Here is a 20,535-nt window from a genome sequence, read left to right as displayed (position 1 = left end):
ATTTTAAGGTTATTTAAGTATTTTAAGTATGTTTAAGTTAATTATATTTATTATTTCATTAATTTGAAATTACTTTTAAGACATTTAAAAAAATTCGATATTTCGATTCGATATTTTTGTACTTACCTGTTTGGAGATATGAATTCGATATTTTTGCATTCTACATTTTTTCCTCGATAATTTGGTAGTTCTATATTTGTGTCATCGATATTGTTTCAGTGATCCCTCCTTTCTCAGCTCTGCACACTCACAAAGCCATCCCAATAACCTGGGTAATCTAGCTAGGTCGTGGGAGGCTAGGAAATTTCCATGGAACGTAACTGTAGAAAACCTTCTTCCATAGAGAATCTGTGATGTGAGTCTATTTATAGACTTGCAGAATAACAGTGAGATTCATACTTAACCTGTGGAGGAACTCCCTACTCCTTTGCCACAGTTGTAAAGTAGGTGCTAAAAAGCTTGAATTTACATTTGTTATTAACCGCATCTAATCTTACCAAGATCCTGTTCAATTACTCTCAATCTGCAGAACATTGTGGTATCAAAAAAAAGAAGAAATCTAGATCTGTGGTCAATTAACAGGGAACCACATAGCATGAGCCTCCACTGAGCTACTAAAAATTCCTCAAAGGCACTCTTTCACCAGAACGTTAATTTGTGCAAGTCTTTGTTTTAGGTTTTATCATCAGTATACCCAAACAGTTGTATAACAGTTAGATTATACACACGGTCAATACAAGTTGCATAAACCCTCTCAGAATGTCGAGATACATCAGCTGTTTTAGAAGAGCTCCCCCCCTCAATTGTGTACTGCTAGAAAACTTTGAACATAAAAAAATCTGCATCCACCTGCTTCCCCACGTTCTCTGTTTCTGTCACACTTAGTCGCTTGGTCAGGCCTCTTGCATACTAGTTTCCTGCAATACCACTGATACCAAGGGTGCTGTTGAAGATGAGGAGGAGCCCTGCCAGATAATCCTCAAGGCTCCATGGTGGCCAAGACAATATTGGCATCACAGAGACACTTCACCTCTCGGAACAGCAACAAATTTAATTGGAACCAACTCAGAACCTACTGTCTCGCCACAATGAGCGAATTCTCCTTTGGACCCTCACTCTTTCTGGTCATCAAAACTGCTGGATTCAATGAGTTCCAGTTTTTAGATATTCTGCAAGACTGTAGAGAAATACTATCCAGAGCAAGAGTGTAATCCACCAATAAGACATACGTAGCAAAATGGATGCTTTTTGCTCGTGTGCTCAAAAGTAATTGAATCCTACAACTTTCCTGCCTCAACAAATATTACCGTATCGTCCACACCTGTCAAACTCAGATCTGATACATGTTTCAGTCATAGCGCATTTGGCTCTTATTTCTCGCAGAAAGAGAACATTGAACCAACCATCTCTTTGGTCTAGCAGGCTTATTAAGGAATTTCCTGAAGGCCTTTTCCAGTGATAAGACACCCTTCTCCATCATGGTGACTAAATCTTGTTTTATCTCAACTAATGAAAATACCTTTGTGCCCATACAGAGGGTAGAACTAAATTATTTCTCACATCAGCTAGAGGGGTGAGTGAGATTCAAGCTTTTACTCTAACAATTTAAAGAAGGCGAGGTTATCCTGAGAACCAATGCACACTCTGGGCTGTATTTACAAGCCCAGTGCTCCATTCTGGTACTTCACTATTAATATGGGAAAAAGTGACACACTGGCATGACCAAGGTACCATCAGATGTTCATCTTAATGAACCAGTGGGTCTTATGACCTTTTCCCTAAACCTAGCTAATACAGCAGAGGAACTACTCCATATTCAGGATATTAAAAGATGTTTAAACTTTTACATGGAAAAACTAAGCATATAAGGATGTCTGACCAATTACTTGTAGCATATGGCCAACCACAGAAAGGTCAAACTTTATTAAAACAGAGTATAGCTCCATTGGTGTCTTCGGCGATAGTGTTTTGTCATAAAGAAGCAGGGCATCCATTACAAGGGACCGTTAATGCCCATTCAAAATAAAAGTGTGACTGTCTACAGCACTCTTCAGTGGTGTGTCCATGCTGGATATGCAGGACAGCAACATGGAAGAATAAACACACATTTACGCAACACTACTGCCTAGATTTAGCTTTATAAACAGATGCGGCAGTAGGACAAGTGGTCCTGCATTATATATTCAAGTACGGTAAAGGCTTTTGGCCTTTCTTACCTTCTGCTGAATAATAATTGTTTTGTATTTACTGCTTGCTATTTTGATTCAAGCATGTGAATCTAGGATAGATGGGCAGGTCTGGTATGCATCCACTGCAGGGGCCTGTGTTTAATCTCATGGTCACAGGTTCTAATCCCAGCGAGTTCACTCAGCCTCTCATCCATTCTGAGGTCAGCAAAATGAGTACCATAGAGTTGGGTAACAATAAACATCTGTTATTCATCACCAAGATGCACCTTTGGGGGTGAAAGTGTGCTTTACAAATACATGTTATGTTAAGAAAAAAGTTACTTACCTGTACTAAGGGTTTCCATTATTGGTAGCTTTCCCGGATTCACATAGGACCCACACTTCTCCCCAACTCAGGCACACTTCTGTTCATAAAATCACTATAAACTAGTGCTACAAAATCTGAACTTTATGACCGGAGTGAGGAGATATGAATACTGTGCTTTGCTCTGATTGGCTGAGTTATGGATATTTCATAATGATGTGAATAAGCTACGGTGGTGAATATGTTGAAGCTAATCTGTACATGTTAAACATTGTACTGCTCACTATGTCTATCATGGAACTCCAAGCTCAACAACAGGGATAATTCAAGCATGTGAATTTATGAAAGACACCAGTACTGGAAAACCTCAATTACAGGTAAGTAACGTTTTTCTTTTCAACCACAATATTGTGGCTCCGCCACTTTGGATGCGATAGTGGAATACATATCTACCTAGACGTCACTGAAAGGCAATACCAATGCTAAAAAATTTTTAAATCTCATTGGTTCTTACATTGTTCAACTGGTTGATGGCAGGCTTCGCATGAAGATGTTCAATTGAGTCTAAGATTACAAGAGATTCAACACATTAGCGATTTGCTTAAAAACCTTGGGTTTTACCTAATCTCGACAAGACTCATTAGTGCCCGGAAAACATAAATACCATGTAACACTGAGAGATGTTCTACTCGGAGTGGGCTTAGGAAATGTCTCTCATATTCACTTCCTTTAGATGATGGAGTGCTCATCTGAGGGACTATGATCTTTGATTCCACAGGAAAGGAAAATGTGTTGAAGGTAAAGTTTAGTGGCAAACACTATACAGCTAGTGTTGCAGTGTTATTTTCTTTAATATCAGCTGGACATATGTGAATAAAAGTGGTGTTTTTGGGCTATCCACGAAAATGGGGAAAAATATGGGGTCCCTGGACAGAATATAGAGACCTGTGATGGGACTTGTATGGAATACATAGGTTTTACCTGGAGCTCAGGGACGTACCCCAACAGGTGCTGCAGGGCTCCACGCATATTTTATGTTTCAGAAGTGGGGATACCTTGACTGGATGGTTGTCATGTCTGATAAATGCTATTGATGTATATTGTATAGTGCATATGCCTGAAGCTTGCTTTGTTTAATAAAAATAATTTTTTTTTAAACTGTGTTTTTGCCCCAAGGGGCCATAGATAAGGCAGTTGGAATATCGACAGTTCATTTAGGTGGAGTGAACAGAATGAGAGCAAATCCTCCAGAGGTTGTGGAGAAGATATCTGTGGAATGGGGGATTTCATTAGTAATCTTCTTTGCCCCATGAAATTAATTTTTTTATTTATTTCTCAAATTAATTCAGAAAGGTTTGCTGAGGGATACTTTTAGTCTCAGTTTGCTATGACCATGATACTGTACATTCCAGCCATCTCTTCACCTAGCCATTCTTGATTCAGAAAAAGACATGGCTCATAAGACATTCTGGTACACCCAGCACAAGGAGAAGGCAGTTTCCATAACTGTTAGACCTCTGTCTTAGTCCTCCTCGACCTCTTTCATGTCTGGACCACTTTCTATCACAGGAGAACATATTAGTTCTGCATCCAGATGTACAAACCCTACATCTTGATGCTTGAAGATTGAAAGGAAAACCTTTAAAGATTTCTTCCTAACTCCTGAGAATGCAAACTTCATGCATGCTGACAGATTTCCTTCTACAGAGAGGTCAGACGAGAGGTGGAGCAAGGTAGTGGAGTGATACAACCCAACATTGGATGTTTCTTATAATATGCCATTCGCTTTGCAAAGCATATTTTAAAAGGGGGACTTTTAAGATAGCTAGTTATCCATTTGTCTGTTCTTACAAATTTTGCTACAAGGCTTTATTTTGTACCTACCAATATTTTTAAAGGGATTTGTATGTTATTTTCCTCCAGGTTCAATGGTGAGGTCTTGCTAGAACATTAGTTTGATACTTACATGCTCATGGGGTCATGTTTTGAAATCTTGAATCCTTGCTCATTTTGCCTCTTGCATCGCTAAACAGTGTCTCATCAATTGCCCATTAATTTTGATGAGGCTGGTAATTCATTTTACCAGCCCCATTGAAATTACAAGGTCCACATATTTACCAAAGACCCTATGTTTTACTCCCAGAGATTTAAACAGCTTCAAGCAGAGGAAATCTCCAGGAGAAAAAACATAGGAAATAAGGAATTACCGCGGGAATTAACAGCACTAACTGAGAAGTCTCCTTTCACAACCATTTTCCCAAGTAATTTTTAGAATGCTACCTTTCTTCCTTCTTAATTTGTCTCCAGATTCCATGTTACACAAAACAAGCCTTGGTAATAGGCCCTCCCCAAGGAGGAGAAGTGCTTCCATTGTCTGGGATTCCAGAGGAGCTCTCTGTTTTTGTGTTGAAGTGATAAAGAATCACACAATTGATGATCAGCTATTTTGTGGGTACTTGGTACAAAAAATTCAGCAAGGTGACGGGGAAGAAAATTATCTTGTATTGGGTTATGCTCTGTATTAAAATGGAGTGTGAACATGTACAGAAAAAAACATAAACGTTAAGGGCTCAATATGTTAGAGGCAGCACAACAATGACAACGCTCCTGTGACAGGTGACTGTAATGATAATCTGTCAAGCTGCCATTTAGGGCATGATTTAGAGTTTGATGGAGTGGATGGTCCACTGCCTTGTCTGCTGAATTGATGGTCCGCCAGCTCTATTTTGAGTCTGGCCCCCAGCAGTTCTAGTGTCTGAAACCCTATACTGAAATCCAGTTCTTAATTTGAGACGGTGGATGCAGGTGAGACCCACCGGCACTCATTTCTGGAGCTCAGTACTTGTGTGTCCTCCCTAAATTTTGATCCAGCAGAGCAAGAGAATGAGTAACCTAAAAAGGGAAAAGAAACAGAAAAACAAAGTCAGGAGTGAGGGAGTGAGATAAAGGGTTAGGGTTTGTCTTGTGATGAATTAAAGAGGCATAAAGTGGGATCAAGACTATGCAGCCTTGATATTCGGGACCCCAACCTTTGATCGCACCGGCTGCCGGCTTCTAAAAAACAATTTGGGGCTCAGCTATTTGACAAATTAAGCACGGCTTGTGGCCCGATGGAGCAAAAGTTGTTGATGTAGGTGCGTCAGACCATGAAAACCCAGGCAGTCCTGAAATGAACAAAAAACAAATTACCCCCACACTCTGGAAAAACTGCCAAAGTGTCAGAAGAATTTATTTTTTTTGTTTTTCAAGCACAAACTTTTTTTGGAGTAACAAAACAGATTGATGAGCAGCCTTCTGAAACATGGTGGCTGCTCATCAAACATTCCTTCAGAGGAACTGCCATGGTGGCAGATCCTCTGAAAACACAGAGATCTCCTGTGGGCCAGTGGAGATCTCAAAACATGGCATGCAGTACTCCAGCCAGGGTGACGTAGGAAGTGAACTCCGCCACCCTGACACACACCTGCCAAACTCTAAATTGGGCCCTTAGCTGTCATTGACTTGTAACTTGTATGAGCATTGGAGATCCATATCTAGAAATAGATGTACTTGTCGAGATCAGCGGTATAGAACAGGTTTGTAGGCAGAGAGTTGGAAAAAACAGTTTATCATTAGTATTTGCATATCCCATTTTACCGAAAGATGGTTGCATATGAGGGGAGATAGGGCAATGCTGTGGAAAGGTATGTCAAAAGAGAAACCACACATGACATACATACTCAGCAAGAATATGACATACTACTTATTCATGCTGAATATTTAAGTCGGATGTGGTTTGGGAGTATGGAAGGATGGAGGAATGTTCGGGATATAGCAATGGTGTGGGTAGTAGGGTGAAGGATGAAACTGTGATAATCATGTGGATTAGGGAATGTTTAGAAGGTGGGATTAATTTGTTGGGAGAAATCTTTAAAGTGATGGCGGGGACGGTAAATGAGTTGACAGGTGTAAAACCAGAGCATCATAGATGAGATGGGAAGGCTGTACAGGTAAACCTGGCTTTACGTTCCTAAAATGTAAGCCTGTTAGATCCAATCCTGCACTTATTGCCAAACATATATTCTGTCACTGTGGACAGCACCCAGAGTTAGTCCCATACTAAGTTGTCCACCAATTAATTTAATATGTCAATGGAAGGTAGTCGGAGGAAACCACTGTATAAAGATGCAGAAGACGAATCGGACTGAAACGCCACAAAAACTGAGATGAATTGCTGGTGGTACCACAGTCCAAGGCCATAATCACTACTGCTCTCACTTGCTCAAGATATAAAAACAACAGATTAAGGATTCCATCAACAGGAGCCATGTAGAAGAAAGTCAATTGGTATGATGTATTTTTTCCTGGCATACAACGCTTCTGTATGTTCGACTTTGCTAATTTTCCAGACCAGACACTGCTGTCCCTTATTTGTCAAATGTCTTTTTGGTTCCACAGGTCTTTGGCAATATTAATATTGACGAGGACGATGAAGACACAGCGATAACTGAGCACAACAACTTTCGCACCTTCTTCCAGGCTCTAATGCTTCTTTTCAGGTGAGACTGTCCTGCCAACATCGATTTGCATCACCCTAACATGTGTTTGGTCCTATATATAAAAATTTTAGTCCACAGGAAACTACAGGAGACAACTTCACTTAATATAGTTCATCTCCAGGGCATCATCATTAAAAGTAATAAGCACCAAATAGACATAGGATCATCCAGTAAGTTAAAAATGCCCTGCAATCTGTAAAAAATAAAAATGTTTTGCAAAGCTTAATTATAAAAAAAGAATCATAACTTTTTCTTTAAAAACAGGCAAGTTAAAGACTAAAACAATGTAGACAGATAGGCTAGAAAACTGACTCTGCTCTTTTACGTAAAACCATTCCACCACTAACCAATCGTCAGTGGCAGTTAACTTTGTTCATTTTTCTGGCACCTCTAACAAAGAATCAGGAGCACTGAGATCAGCTTACATGATGATTTATTGCAACCAAAACCTAATGATATTAACACCATTGACATTGTTGTTGTTTTTCTTTTAAACAGTTTTCGGACTGAAAATATTTTTCTTTTGGCCATAAAATTACCTTCACTGTTTGTAAAAAAGAAGGCTTCCATTGCTCCATTCTTTATTGTGTCCCTGCCAGATCGTCTTCATCTTGATAAGCATAAGCACTGTCTTACATTTTCCAGCAGGACCTTGACGTAGATAAAAAGAATCAGGAACCAGCACCAGGAAGAGAGTAGATCCCTGGAAACGCCATCAAATTGGTCAGAAGGTTGAGGGGGAGATAGCTGTATCTCCTCTGGTCCTAAAATCCCGTAGGAGTCCAGATAGGAAGTTCCAAGAAGAGACTTCACTATGTTGATTGATGCTGTTCCCAGTTGACGTTGTGGACTGCAAAGTCAAGAACAGTTATCATGGTTAACTGTTGGATGTTGAGGAATGGATAGCCATCGAAGTAACTCTTAATACCAGCACAGATCAGTGTCAAAGCACCATTCTGAAGACAGTCATATCCTACTTCTTTTTTTGTCTGAGCGGTTGAAAAAATTGACAAGACACATTACAGAGATGCCAGATTGAGAATATTCAAGTGCTTATTCAACTACCAGAGAGGTCACACTTCCATAAGTGGAAATTTACTGCTCACCCTCTCCCCGTTAATCTCACCATTCTACACCAAATATGTCTCCTGCTACAATATATTTTCAAAGTCAGCAACTAGACCATCTCCACCACAACCGACCATGCCAGCGCAGAGTATGCATTTACCTCCTGAAACTATGCACACACCTAGTTCGAGGAGTACACCTATTCCTGGGCGCAGTCTTACTGCTAGATGCCCTCCTACTTTGGCGCATACATCTAGTCCACGAAAACATCATCTTATACCAAGACACCTCTGTCTGTACTACTATCATTCAAGTTCAATACACTCGACAAGATGATCATGCATATCACTTACATGTCCGCCAGGAACAACTACTTCCATGGCCAAGTCTTCCAGTGTTAGAAGGTATTTTACAATGCGTATAGCATCTCCACCTTCCCTCATGTCTCTTATTGACAGTATAAATACCTTCTCTCTCAGGGGATCTCCATTGATAATCATAAGAACTGAATAGTCCCGCTCATGTGCGGGGATTCCGGAGCACTTCTTTACAATATATATTCTTAAGTGTAGATGTTCACCTTTCTTCAGTAAGGCCAGGATAAGCACTTAGGGGTCGATTCCGATTCGGGAAAAAAACCACCCGTACGATTTGTATCCGGAGCCCTCTCCGTACGAATCGTACCCGTCCGTCCGAGTAGCGAAGTACGATCCGTATTCCGTGAAGCCGTCCAAATCGTCGCGATCCGTACGTATTACAAGGCTGAAACCGTGAACCGTACGACTCGTACACATACCGTACGACTCGTACACATGCCGTACGACCCGACGAGTACGATCCGGACTGGGGTATGAGGACGCGATTCGTACGGTCCACGTCAGGTAAGGGCGAGTCGTACGGAAAAGCACACAAACACATACACACCGTACGGTCCGTACACCCCATGATCGCAGGGGTACGCACCGTACCCCTGCGACTATGGGGTGTACGAGCCTTACCCCCATTGTACGATGGGTGTATGAGCCGTACCCCCATTGTACGATGGGTGTACGAGCCATACCCCCATTGTACGATGGGTGTACGAGCCGTACCCCATGTACGATGGGGGTACGGCTCATACACCCATCGTACAATGGGGGTACAGCTCGTACATCCATCGTACAATGGGGGTACGGCTCGTACACCCATCGTAAGGTACGGTGCGTACCCCTGCGATCATGGGGGGTATGCACCGTACCGTGGGGGCCGTTCCGTACCTGTTTTGGCGCGAACTCTGCTTTTATGGCTGTTTTCAGATCCCGTCGAAAAAGGTTGTACGGTGCGTACCCGACACATATCGTACTTGCTGGGTCGTAAAAACCAGCCGCGAACCGTACAGATGTCGCGTCCAGCGGGTTCCGAAAGAGAATCGTACGGAGATTAGAGTCGTACGGTCTCTGTACGACTCGTACGGAGTACGGCTCCTGGTACGAATCATACTTCGTCGTACGTACGGGGGACGTTGCAGGGTACGATTCATACGGGAAAAACCGCTCCGAACGGCTATTCGTAGCGGTTTTTCCTGAATCGGAATCGACCCCTTAATTTATTGAAATGTTTTGCATCGTATAAATGAGGCTATATTGGTCAAATGCTTTAACTTGTATGTTAATATAATTGAAAGACCAGGAAAAATTAGTAGGAGCTGTGTTATTTGTCCATATAAATCTCATTCACAAACCTTTTTAAAAAGAAAATGATGAAGAAGGAAAAGGACAATGTAGACTTATAGGCTGAAGCTCTGAAAAGAGACTCTGTGCCTTTAAGGACTCACATCCCACCAGCAGCTCATCATGCCCAGTAGGTGGCTGTTACCTCAATTCTTTTTTCTAGCTCTTGGTGACAGGATCATGGAGCAATGAGCTCTGCCTTTTTTGGCTTTTTCTTTCGAAAATGTCTCTCAGAGAGATTTCTCAAGACATTCACTGGACGTATTTCAACATTGCCCGTTTTTTTCTTTCTTTGATAGGAACATTATTTTTCTGGTTAAATAAGATGCCATCTTTATTTGACAGATGCCCTGCTTGTGGCAGAAAAAATACCAAATCAGGCCATGTATCATCTACCTTCCTGAAAGCCAAATCCCTGACAGGTGTCAACACTGCAGGACCTTTTCAAGGTGTGCCCTGTGGGACAGGTAGAAGAATTGCCTTCATGTAGCAGAAGAGTGATGCAGATAGTAGGAGGTGCATTCTGAAGGTGGGACGTCGTGTGAGCTAGGAGAGGGTCAGCCTTCTACCAGGGGTCTTCCACCTTCCTCTGAGGACTGCAGAAGAGGGAAATCCGAAAGGAGAGAAAAACCTCATAAGCTATTTTGTTCCAGGTCGACATCAAAGACACCAACGTAGAGGTATGGTACGGTACCTGCATGCGAGAGCTGGGTCGACATCAAGATGGAGACTAATTCGACGTCGAGACACAGGAGGTGGCCTTCAAAAGATTCCACAACGTCGAGACGCAGGAGATGCTAGACATTGCAAAGCCTGTCGATGTTGCGGCATTCCAGACCAGCGGAAAGGGTCAGGAGATCAAGACCAAGAAGGCTACCCTAAACATCTGACTCCGAATATTCCAGGGCGTGCTTGTCATCATCGCCCGTCCTTTTTACAGACCTTTCTCCAGCTCTATCAGCACCTATTACACGTTTTTCGCCTCCACCATTACCTCAGACAAAGACACTTTTGGGAGCTCCTTCTCCAAAGAGGCCTCTAGCTTCCCCTCAGAGATCAATGTGTCCTCAGTCCAGATCTCACCACTGATTGTGAACACAAGTGTCTTCGAGACATTGTCATCATTCTCGGAAGTCCTCATCAAGATGCTCCTCTCGGCGCACTCAAAGATTTTGTCCTAGGTCCAGATATAGGTGTAGGTCACGATCAAGATGGAAGTAGTGTAGTTCAAATTTATTTATGTTTTGCCAACATTTTTTTAAAAACAATAAATACATACATACATAACATATTACTCTCCCCAGCCCCACTCCACCCTACCCTCTTCCCAACCCCAGCTACCCCGAGAGTCTTACCATGACCACTCTGCACAACCAACTAAGTTCCAAATATTTCTCCACACGGTACCTCTGCCAGTCAATCCATTATAACTGACTCCGGGTGTATATTTCTAGTCCAGACTTGCTTTTACCAACATTGCGAGGACACATGCAACATCTAAAAATTCCATGTTCATCAAAAGTGCAATTTCCTCAGTCCGATGGAAAATATATTTGATAAAAAGCGGTTTTAAAATCACAGAACAAAACCTATAAAAATGTAAGCAATAAAAGATGAACATTAAAGTCCTGAAATCCTAGACCACATGTACAATTACTCTCATCATTCAAAAGTGCATTAAACTTCTCAGGCTATAAAATAGCGCACATTCAGAGCCGCTGGAACAATTAAGAGTGATGAGTGTGACTGGGCATTGTCAGGGCGGTTATATATGGGAACGCCCTCTGGTTCTCCCACGATTCCAACATATAAATTGCAGAGGGTTAATTCTTTAGGTACCCTAAATCTGACAACTTTGATTCTCTTCTAAATGTATTTTCCAATTCATGTTTCGATAGATGGGAAGCCTCTGCCAACTTAAAACTTTTCATTAGCAAAGCCCCAGCAATTTTTATAGTCCTGGCGTGCACCGCCCAGTTAAGTTCGCTCCTCACAATTTCCTTTGTACAAAGGAGCGATACCTTTTGCGCTTCTGCTTTCCGGGAAGTTCCAGGCATTCACATGCTCTTCATCTTATCATTGAGCTATCTCTCTTTTAGGCAAACCAAGCAATCTTTACAAACATTTACCCTCAACCTTCTCCCAACTTGTCTCCGGACTTAAAAAAACTAGCTCATTCCCATAAAGACATTGAGTAGCGACTATCACATTATAGGCTGTGAGGAGAGGAGTTCATGAAGGACCACCAAAAGAGTTCTTAAATCGCACCTGTCCTCTGATAGTCGAAGCGGCATGTATCTCCACGATTTCTTTATGTAGACTCCAGTTAAAAAATGTTGTGAATGTCATTCCTAGATACTTATAAGAGGTAATAACCTCCACCTTCCTGTTTTCCAAAAAACACTTAAATGGTTTACTATTTCTTCCAAACAACAATAAATTTAGTTTTTTCTATCTTAACCTTGAGCTTGTTTATCTCACAATAAATATGAAATCTATGGAATTTCCTCTGGAGGTCTTCTTGGGTCTAGTGTAAAATGGCCAGATCATCTGCATAAAGGAGGCATGGGATGTGGATGCCCCTCATTTTCGTTGAGAAAGAGTTGGTGATAGCAAGGATTCTAGGGCGATCTTCAAGGAACACAGAAAACAATGTTGGGGCCAAGACGAAGGTAATTTTATTACACCTCTCCCTCCAGTACTGGAAGATACTCACGACACTGACGGATTCTCCCCAGCCAAGGGTCTAGCTAGTTGATGAATTGAACACGCTTCAAGAGGGGATGGTACGAGTGGCTACAGAACTGACCATTTCCTTATCTGCTCTATCAATGTTTACATCGGTGATTTTTGAGTCTACACCAACATGCAGAAACAAGACCCCTTCTACCTCTAGTCCCAGATTTATTAGAACCAGCCATGGAACTTTTCCTTTTGTCAGCTTCAGCCAAAGCAGCTTCATCTAAGCTTCAGAAAAAAATAAGCCTCTGGAGCAGGACCAGTTATTCCTGCTGTCAGATCTTCCTCTTGATTTAGATGGTATTTTGCCTGCAAGGAAAGTACATTCAGCTACTCCTTCATCCACAGTTCTACCACACAAAGAAAGTAGAAAACTAGACTCAGTGGGACACACGGTATGTGGTACAGCTGCCACAGCCATGAAAAGTTACAAGTGCATCTGCCTTGCTAGGCAGGTATGACAGATCCTTAAGGGACTCCCTGCAGCAGTTTGTTGAAGAACGCCCAAGAGACAGCATAAAAGATTTCCTCAAAATCATGAATAAAGGCATGATGGTCTCCATCCAAGTGATTAGCACTGCTACCAATTCATCTTTACTGGCAGACCACAACTCTGTCACGGTTTGGCCCTCAGATAACATTCTTGGCTTTGCCTTATGGCACTCAAGCAGAAATCTCAGCAGAGAATACTTAATCTTCCTTTCTCCAGTCATACAGATGAGGAAATGGCTCAAATGAAGACTGAGATGGAGACCTTGATGGTGGTTGGTCTGGAGAAACACAAGGAGCAACTAAAGCACCCATACAAACCTCACGGAATGTGTTTCTATCCACCAAGGGTTCAAACACATCAATCGTTGCAAGGATTCCACCAATAGCAACAGCAAATGCATCAACTAAAGGGAAGAGCTGGCCACCAACCTGCCCAAGAAGGAAAGCCTCCCACAGGCTCCAACCAATGAGCCTCTGCTTCCCCTTCTACTTTTACCCACTTTAGTAGGGGGAAGTATTTCTCCATATCTAACAGAGGGGAAATCCATCACAAACGATGCCTGGGTTCTGAATAATGTACAGAACTCCTATTGTCTGAGATCCATCAGTCCTCCATCTGCAATTGCTGAGATCAGAAGTGAACATCCTTAAGCAGAAGCATGCAGTGGAGCTTGCTTCTTCCAACCAACAGGGAACAGGGATTTATTCATGTTATTCCTTGGTGAAAAGGAAAGATTCCAAAAGCGAATTCAGATCTATACTAGATCTGAATGCTAGCATTACACCAAATTTATCCTCAAATCCATCAAGAAGACTGGGTCTGTTCCATAGATCTCCAGGATGCTTAATTCCTCCTTCCAATAGCCAGTAAATGCTGCAAATTCTGGAGATTTCTAGTAGGACACGATCACTACCAGTACAAAGTTCTTCTTTTGTGCTCAAATCAGCCCCCAGGACTTTTTCACAGTGCATGGCAGTGGTCAACACATATCTCAGGAAGCTCAGAATATAAGTCTATTCCTGGACAACTGGCTTATCAAGGTGTCAATGCAGCAGCAAGCATAGCTTCATTGTCGACTATCTCTCTTCTCAATCATCTAGGTCTTCATGTCAATCATCAGAAACTGACCACGATGCCTGTTCAGTTGTTTCATTATCTAGGAGCAACTATCGACACCATAAAAGCAAAAGTGTATCCTTCGGAGGAAATACTGCTATCCATACGGCTGAGGTGTCCATTTCTCATAAAAGTCTTTCATCCAACAGTGAAAATAGTGTCAACCTCTTCTGGGATTGCTGGCCTCTTGCATATTTCTGACTCCAAATGCCTGCCTTCACATAAGACCAATATAAGAGTGCCTGGAGTCAATACTCATGCAACTGGTAAAACAAGATCACACTTTCCCCCAAAGCGAGGCAATCCCTCAAATGGTGGTGCAAGCTGAAAAATCTCCTTGAAGGGATGGATTTCATCAGGATGTTCCCTCTCAGACAATAGTGACAAATGCATCTCTGTTAGTCTGGGGAGCGCATATGGATCACCTTCAAATTCAGGGAACATGGTCCACGGAAGAAATGACTTATATCAACCATGTGTAACTACAAGCTGTTCATTTGGCATTAAAGTCTTTCCTACCATCCTTTAAGATGAAATCCCTTCTTGTTCAGATAGACAACACAACAACAATGTACTATCTGAACAAGCACAGAGGGACAAGTTTCAGAGCCATGTCACTGGAAGCCCAGACAATATGGCATTGGTTACTTGCTAGGTACCTGAGAAAAACTGCAACCCATCTTCCAGGGATACAGAATGTTCAAGCAGAACCCCTAATCAGGGTTCTTCGAGAAAATCACAAGTGGGTTCTACATGATGACGTTCTTTAAAACATCTTCTGTATGTGGGGTTTTCCTCACATAGATTTATGCGCAAACGCAGAAAACAAAAAATGCCCAAACTTCACCTTGAGGTACTACCAACCATGGACATTGGGAAATTCCCTATTGATCGACTGGTCCAAAAAAGTTCTCTACTATTTTCCTCTGATTCCCCTAATTCCCTCATTAATCACCAGAATGATTTTGATAGCTCCGGAGTGACCCAAAGACACTGGTGGTTCCAGGATCTTCTACGCATGTCACAGCATCGACACATGAAGCTGCTGTACAGGCCGGACCTTCTTATGAAATTTGGAGGTCAGATGGTTCATCCCAATCTCTCCTCTTTGATTTGTACAGTGTGGCTCCTAACTAAACATCCATCAACGCATTCAACGTACTGTTTTTAATGGAAGAGATTCTGTATCTGGTGTTCTGAGAAGAACTTTGATCCAACTACGTGCCAAGAAGAAGCGATCTTTCCATAAAGTCATTCACAAACCTCTTTTTTTCAACGTCCCAGTTCTTAAAGACTTCCTGGAGAGTATAAAGAAAGTTCTCCCTACAAAATGCTGTTTCTCCCCTCCTTGGGAATTAAACATAGTACTCTCATGTCTCATGGCATCTCCTTTTGAGCCCATCTATAAAGCCTCATTACAACATCTTTTTGGGAAGTCTGTTTTCCTAGTGGCTATCACGTCATCAAATAGGATTTGTCAGATTGAAACGTTATGTTCTCACAAACCATATACTTTATTCCATAGCAGTAAGTTGGTTATGATGACTCATCCAAAATTCTAACCCAAAGTTGTTTCTTTCAGCACCCTGCCACTCCAGCAGAAATAACTCTTCACACTTTAGATGTTCACTGGTCTTAAAATGTTTGCTAGACAAAGCAAAATACATAATCAAGTCTAATCAACTGTTTGTAAATTATGGCTCCCACACATACAGGTTTAGCCACCTCTAACCAATCTATATCCAGATGGATAGTTTCTTGCATCTTGTTGTGCTACCAGAAAGCAAATAAAGTTCTTTCTGGTAGAGCAAAAGCTCATTCCACTAGAGAGAAAGCAGCTACCGCTGTTTGATAAGGAATATTCCTATTGCTAAAATATTCAAAGCATCTGCGTGGAAATCAGTTCACACTTAAACCATACACTATTGTTTGGACTCCGATGCAAGAACAGCAGCTAAAGTAGGACATGCTTCCCTGAGGAATCTGTTTGTGTAGTTTTTTCTAGGGATTGTCTTTTTTCTCTTCCATCGCATTTTGTAAGGATGGGCTTACTACTCTATTCAGTGCTTATTATTATCAATAGAGATCTCCTGAGGGATACGGAATGGTTTCCTAATTGTAATTCTAGTTCTGACTCAGGGGATTCTCAATTGATATCATAAGCAACAGACCCTCCACCCCAGTGGAAGAGACAGAGAGGATTAACAGACATTCTGTTTCTCTAACTAATAATACTGTTTGCTCTGTAAAAAGAACTGAGGTAACTGCCACCTACTGGGTACGATGGGATACTGGTGGACTGTGAGCCCTTAAAGGCACAGTGTCTATTAATATCTGCTGAGCTGCAGCCTATAAGTCTACATTCTCCTCTTTCTTTGTCACCCTTTTCCTTTAAAAAACAGTTTATGAATGACATTTGTAAGGACAAATAAGACAGCTTTTGCTACTTTTTCTTGGTCTTTTAATTAGATATTAACTCTTTTTTAAATGCAAATTAAAGCAATTGGCCATGTGATTCTGATGTCCTTCTCATCATGTTCACCTTGAAAACCTCATGGATGGGAAACTGACATCAGGGGCCATTGGAGGTGCTTTCTGGCTCCAGTGACATCAGGACGGCATCATTTGTGGTACCCAAAAGTAGCAGGCACCCTCTAACAGCATGGAGAGGTATTAAAAAGTTCGCGAATTTAGTCTTTAGTGAGAGCTATTTGAAAGGTGAGGAATCTGCAAGTAGATAGCGTATCCACAAGAAAGATTGATACCATAGCCAAGTTTATTCAGAACCATCTTTGTTACCATACCATATAGGTGGCAGATACTGTGGGGCACCCCATAGATGCCATTAGTTTGGGTTACATTCAAGCTGCTGATAATACTTTGAACTATGATTCTAAATATATATAATAATTTCACCAGCAACACCATCAACAGTGGACAACATCCGATCACAACACCACAACCTCCTGTGCCATCAGCTCTGTAACCATCAAAGGCCTACCCTGAATTATCTACATTGCTTCCATCTCCTTCTCTATCTTCACCAACATCACCACTTCCATCTTCTACACCTCCTCCTTGTAATTAGACAGATGAGGAAAATGGGGACGAGGAAGATGTCTTAGATGAAGAACAAGATGAGGATGGCATGGTGAGAAATGATTATGATGATCATCATCTTTGTCATACAGGTGCTACCCCTGAAACTTAACAAAGCCCTTCCACAGCAAAGTGGGATCAGTTTGTGGCACCAGACAATGATAGTCCAAAACCAGCACTCTGCAGCACGCATAGAAAGAGGAAAAAACCATCAATGATTGTTTTTGTGAATGAAGGAACCCCTTCCTGCACAAAAACAATCATCCCCGCCATGCAGGCATCATTGCAACATGAAGGCAGGGTTCCTGCGCTGGCGCATGGAAGTTACTTGTGCATCAGCGCAGGAGAAAGCACAAGGATGCGTGGAATTGTTGTTAATATGACGCATCTATGTGCTTTTAAATGACGCAGCTCGGCGCAGCAAAATGATTTGCGGCGCTTCGTCATTTTTTTGTAAATGAGGCCCAAAGATTTTTCGTTTCTGGTACTAGCAATGACTGGAGAGTGTTGCCTAGTATTAGATGTGTGGAGTCTAAATAAATATCTAAAAAAAACAAGGTGTTTTAGGCATGTGAGCTGTAGATCACATGCTTTGCATACTCCTGCCATCTAGTGTTGGGTCCGGATGTTTGCGAGTTGTTTTTCTTCGAAGAAGTCTTTCCATTCACGAGGTAGGTGACTCCTCCTTTCGGTGATAAGGCGCATGGGCATTGACTTCATTGTTAGATAGTTTTTTTCCGCCATCGCGTTCGGACGTGAATTGCTGCGCTCCGGTTCTATGCTGTTTCTTCGATTTCCCTCTGTGCGCAAGACACTCACCCTCAACGGTATTGTTTTCGATCACTTATTCCCATTCGCCACCTATCATATTTACTGAAAAAAACCTCTTTCGATCGGGTAGCTCGTGGAAGGCCATTAGGCCTACCCTCGTCGGTCTGCCTTGCAGTCTATGGATCGGACTCCATTTAAATTCTGCCGTTGGTGCCATGTGAAGTTTCCGCGCACCAACTCACATGAAGTGTGCAACCTGTGCTTATCTCTGGAGCACAGATAACAGGACTGTGATGTGTGTAAGGCTTTCCAGTCGAAAAAGACACTTTGCGATCTCCGGGCCACGTTCGGCACCAAGAACATGTTTCCGACGCCCTGCCCTCCTGGCTCGGCCCCGAAACACACCCACCAGCCTTCCGGTTCCAAACAGAGCTGTTCAAAAATGGGCACCAAGCCAAAAGCTTTGGGATTGAAGTCCAAGACAGGCTCCGCCTCAACCCCTTCGATGCCAAAAACAACTTCGGATCCGAAATCCTCAGCATCCAAAACCCCGGCATCCAAAACACCGGCACCAACATTTTCGGCACCGAAACAAGCGGATTTGCAGATTCCATCTAAAGAACAACATTTCAATTCTCCGCTTTCTAAACCGGATCCAAAACAAAGGGAGCTATATATCTAACCAACTGCTGGACATATCAATACAAAAGTGACAATAAAACACAAACCTGAGACAGAAGAGATCTACCACATTTCTTTATAAAGGAAAAATGTTGGTACTAATCCTTCTCCTCCTCCCCTTCCATCACCTCCTTCTCCTCAGTTTCAACCCTTACTAATGTCACCCTAAGCACTCACCACATACACCTGAAGATCAGGGTGATGGGGATGGGGCTGGGGACAATGAGCCAATACCCGCAGACACCTGGACAGACTATAACACCAATTACCCCATGGGGAATGATCCTGATCTGTACCCTGCCAAGCCTTTTCCACCGGACAACAGTGTAGGATACATAGAACTGTTGAGCAGAGCTGCTAACTACCATGGGATTCAGCTGCATAAGGAATCCCTGGAAGAGGATTTCCTTTTCGAGACTCTTAACACCACACAAAAGTCCTCGCACACACTCCCCATGCTCAAGGGTATGATATTTTCTGAAAAGGTAAATAAGGACCTTGGGTATCAGTTATATATGAGAACAATGGTCCTTATGTAGTGAAAAAATGAGAAAGATAAATATAGACTGAAATCAGTACTATATTTGGAGTGTCCAGCTGGACAATCAATTTAATGAAACAATGCATTCAGGAGAATACTCTGAACAACACAACAATATAGTGGGACACAATACTGCATCCTACAAAAACACATGACATTTACGAAACGAAAAAGAAATTTCAGGCAAGACAAGGGTAGCTTGTCAAATGTAAATTGTGGTAAGCTTAGTACAAACAGTCAGTGCAGTTCTTTTAACACGGTGGATTCATTGGCATGCTGTTTACATGGGTCGACGACGTTTTGATCCTTTCAAAGCAATAATAGGATCATCATCAGGACAGTAATTAGTACAAGCCTGAGTTTTAGAAATTGCCTTGGATCTTGAGAAAACCAAAATCCAGAAGTTGGGGGCGGTCCATGAGTTCCGGAGCTGCGCACCGTGAAACGATCTTAAGAGGGGGTTGTTGTTGAAGGGTACAGAGATAATTGGAAAAATGGGAATTCCTACGGCGTGGCAATGCACGATATGCCGTGAAGTACAGGAAAATTCCTCTCGGATCAGAGAGAGGGATTTTCCTGGACTTCAATTATCTCTGTACCCTTCGACAACACCCCCCTCCTAAGATCGTTTCACGGTGCGCATTTCTTGTAGGAAGTCATGCCTCGTTACGTATTTCAGGATGCAAACCAGAGGTTCAGACTTCTATCCTGAACACACCATTCGACAAGGAACACTTCTTTGGCCCTGTGGTAGATTCCTCATTAGAAAAAATGAAGGGCACAGAAGTGACCAAATCTATGGGATCCCTTCAATTATCACCAGGACGTTGTTCCTTTAGGCGCTCCTTCTACTGTGGAGGGTCCAAGAATACCTCCTCAGCTACTACCACCAGCAAATATAAAGATGACAATCAACCCTCTGCCTCTAAGGATTAATTCAGAGGGGGTTACAGAGGCAACAATGGCAATGGTAGAGGTAGAGGTTCCAACACACGGGCCTCCCCCTCCAATACCAAACACTGACTTGCCTGCACTTCCCCCTTACCATTTAACACGTCAGGGGCAGGCTTTCACATTTCCTACCCGTCTGGCAGTCCATAACTACAATCAAATGGGTACTGGAAATTATCTGTTCTTGTTATTCCCTGGAGTTCACCAAAAATCCTCCCAACTTTATGTTTTTCCTTGCATAATCAAAAATAAAGTTAAAAAAAAAAAATCCTCCCAACATTCCTTCACGGACACACAAACTGTCACCAGATCACTTACACCTCTTCAAGTAAGAGG

The 20,535-nt window shown here is 42.2% G+C and overlaps 1 protein-coding gene across 1 annotated transcript in view; it reads left to right on the top strand.

Annotated features, from left to right (window-relative positions):
* Window positions 1-20,535, top strand: part of CACNA1A (calcium voltage-gated channel subunit alpha1 A) — a 1,120,700-nt gene that overhangs the window by 763,698 nt on the left and 336,467 nt on the right. Inside the window, exon 34 of the mRNA XM_078685323.1 lies at window positions 6,931-7,031. Within this exon, the coding sequence (XP_078541449.1) occupies window positions 6,931-7,031 (101 nt within the window). The remainder of the gene's footprint in view (window positions 1-6,930; window positions 7,032-20,535) is intronic.

Source organism: Lissotriton helveticus, chromosome 1_1 (genome assembly GCF_964261635.1).
Source record: "Lissotriton helveticus chromosome 1_1, aLisHel1.1, whole genome shotgun sequence".
Lineage (NCBI taxonomy): Eukaryota > Metazoa > Chordata > Amphibia > Caudata > Salamandridae > Lissotriton > Lissotriton helveticus.
Note: the sequence above shows the minus strand (reverse complement) of the source record. Positions and strands in the feature narration are given on the sequence as shown.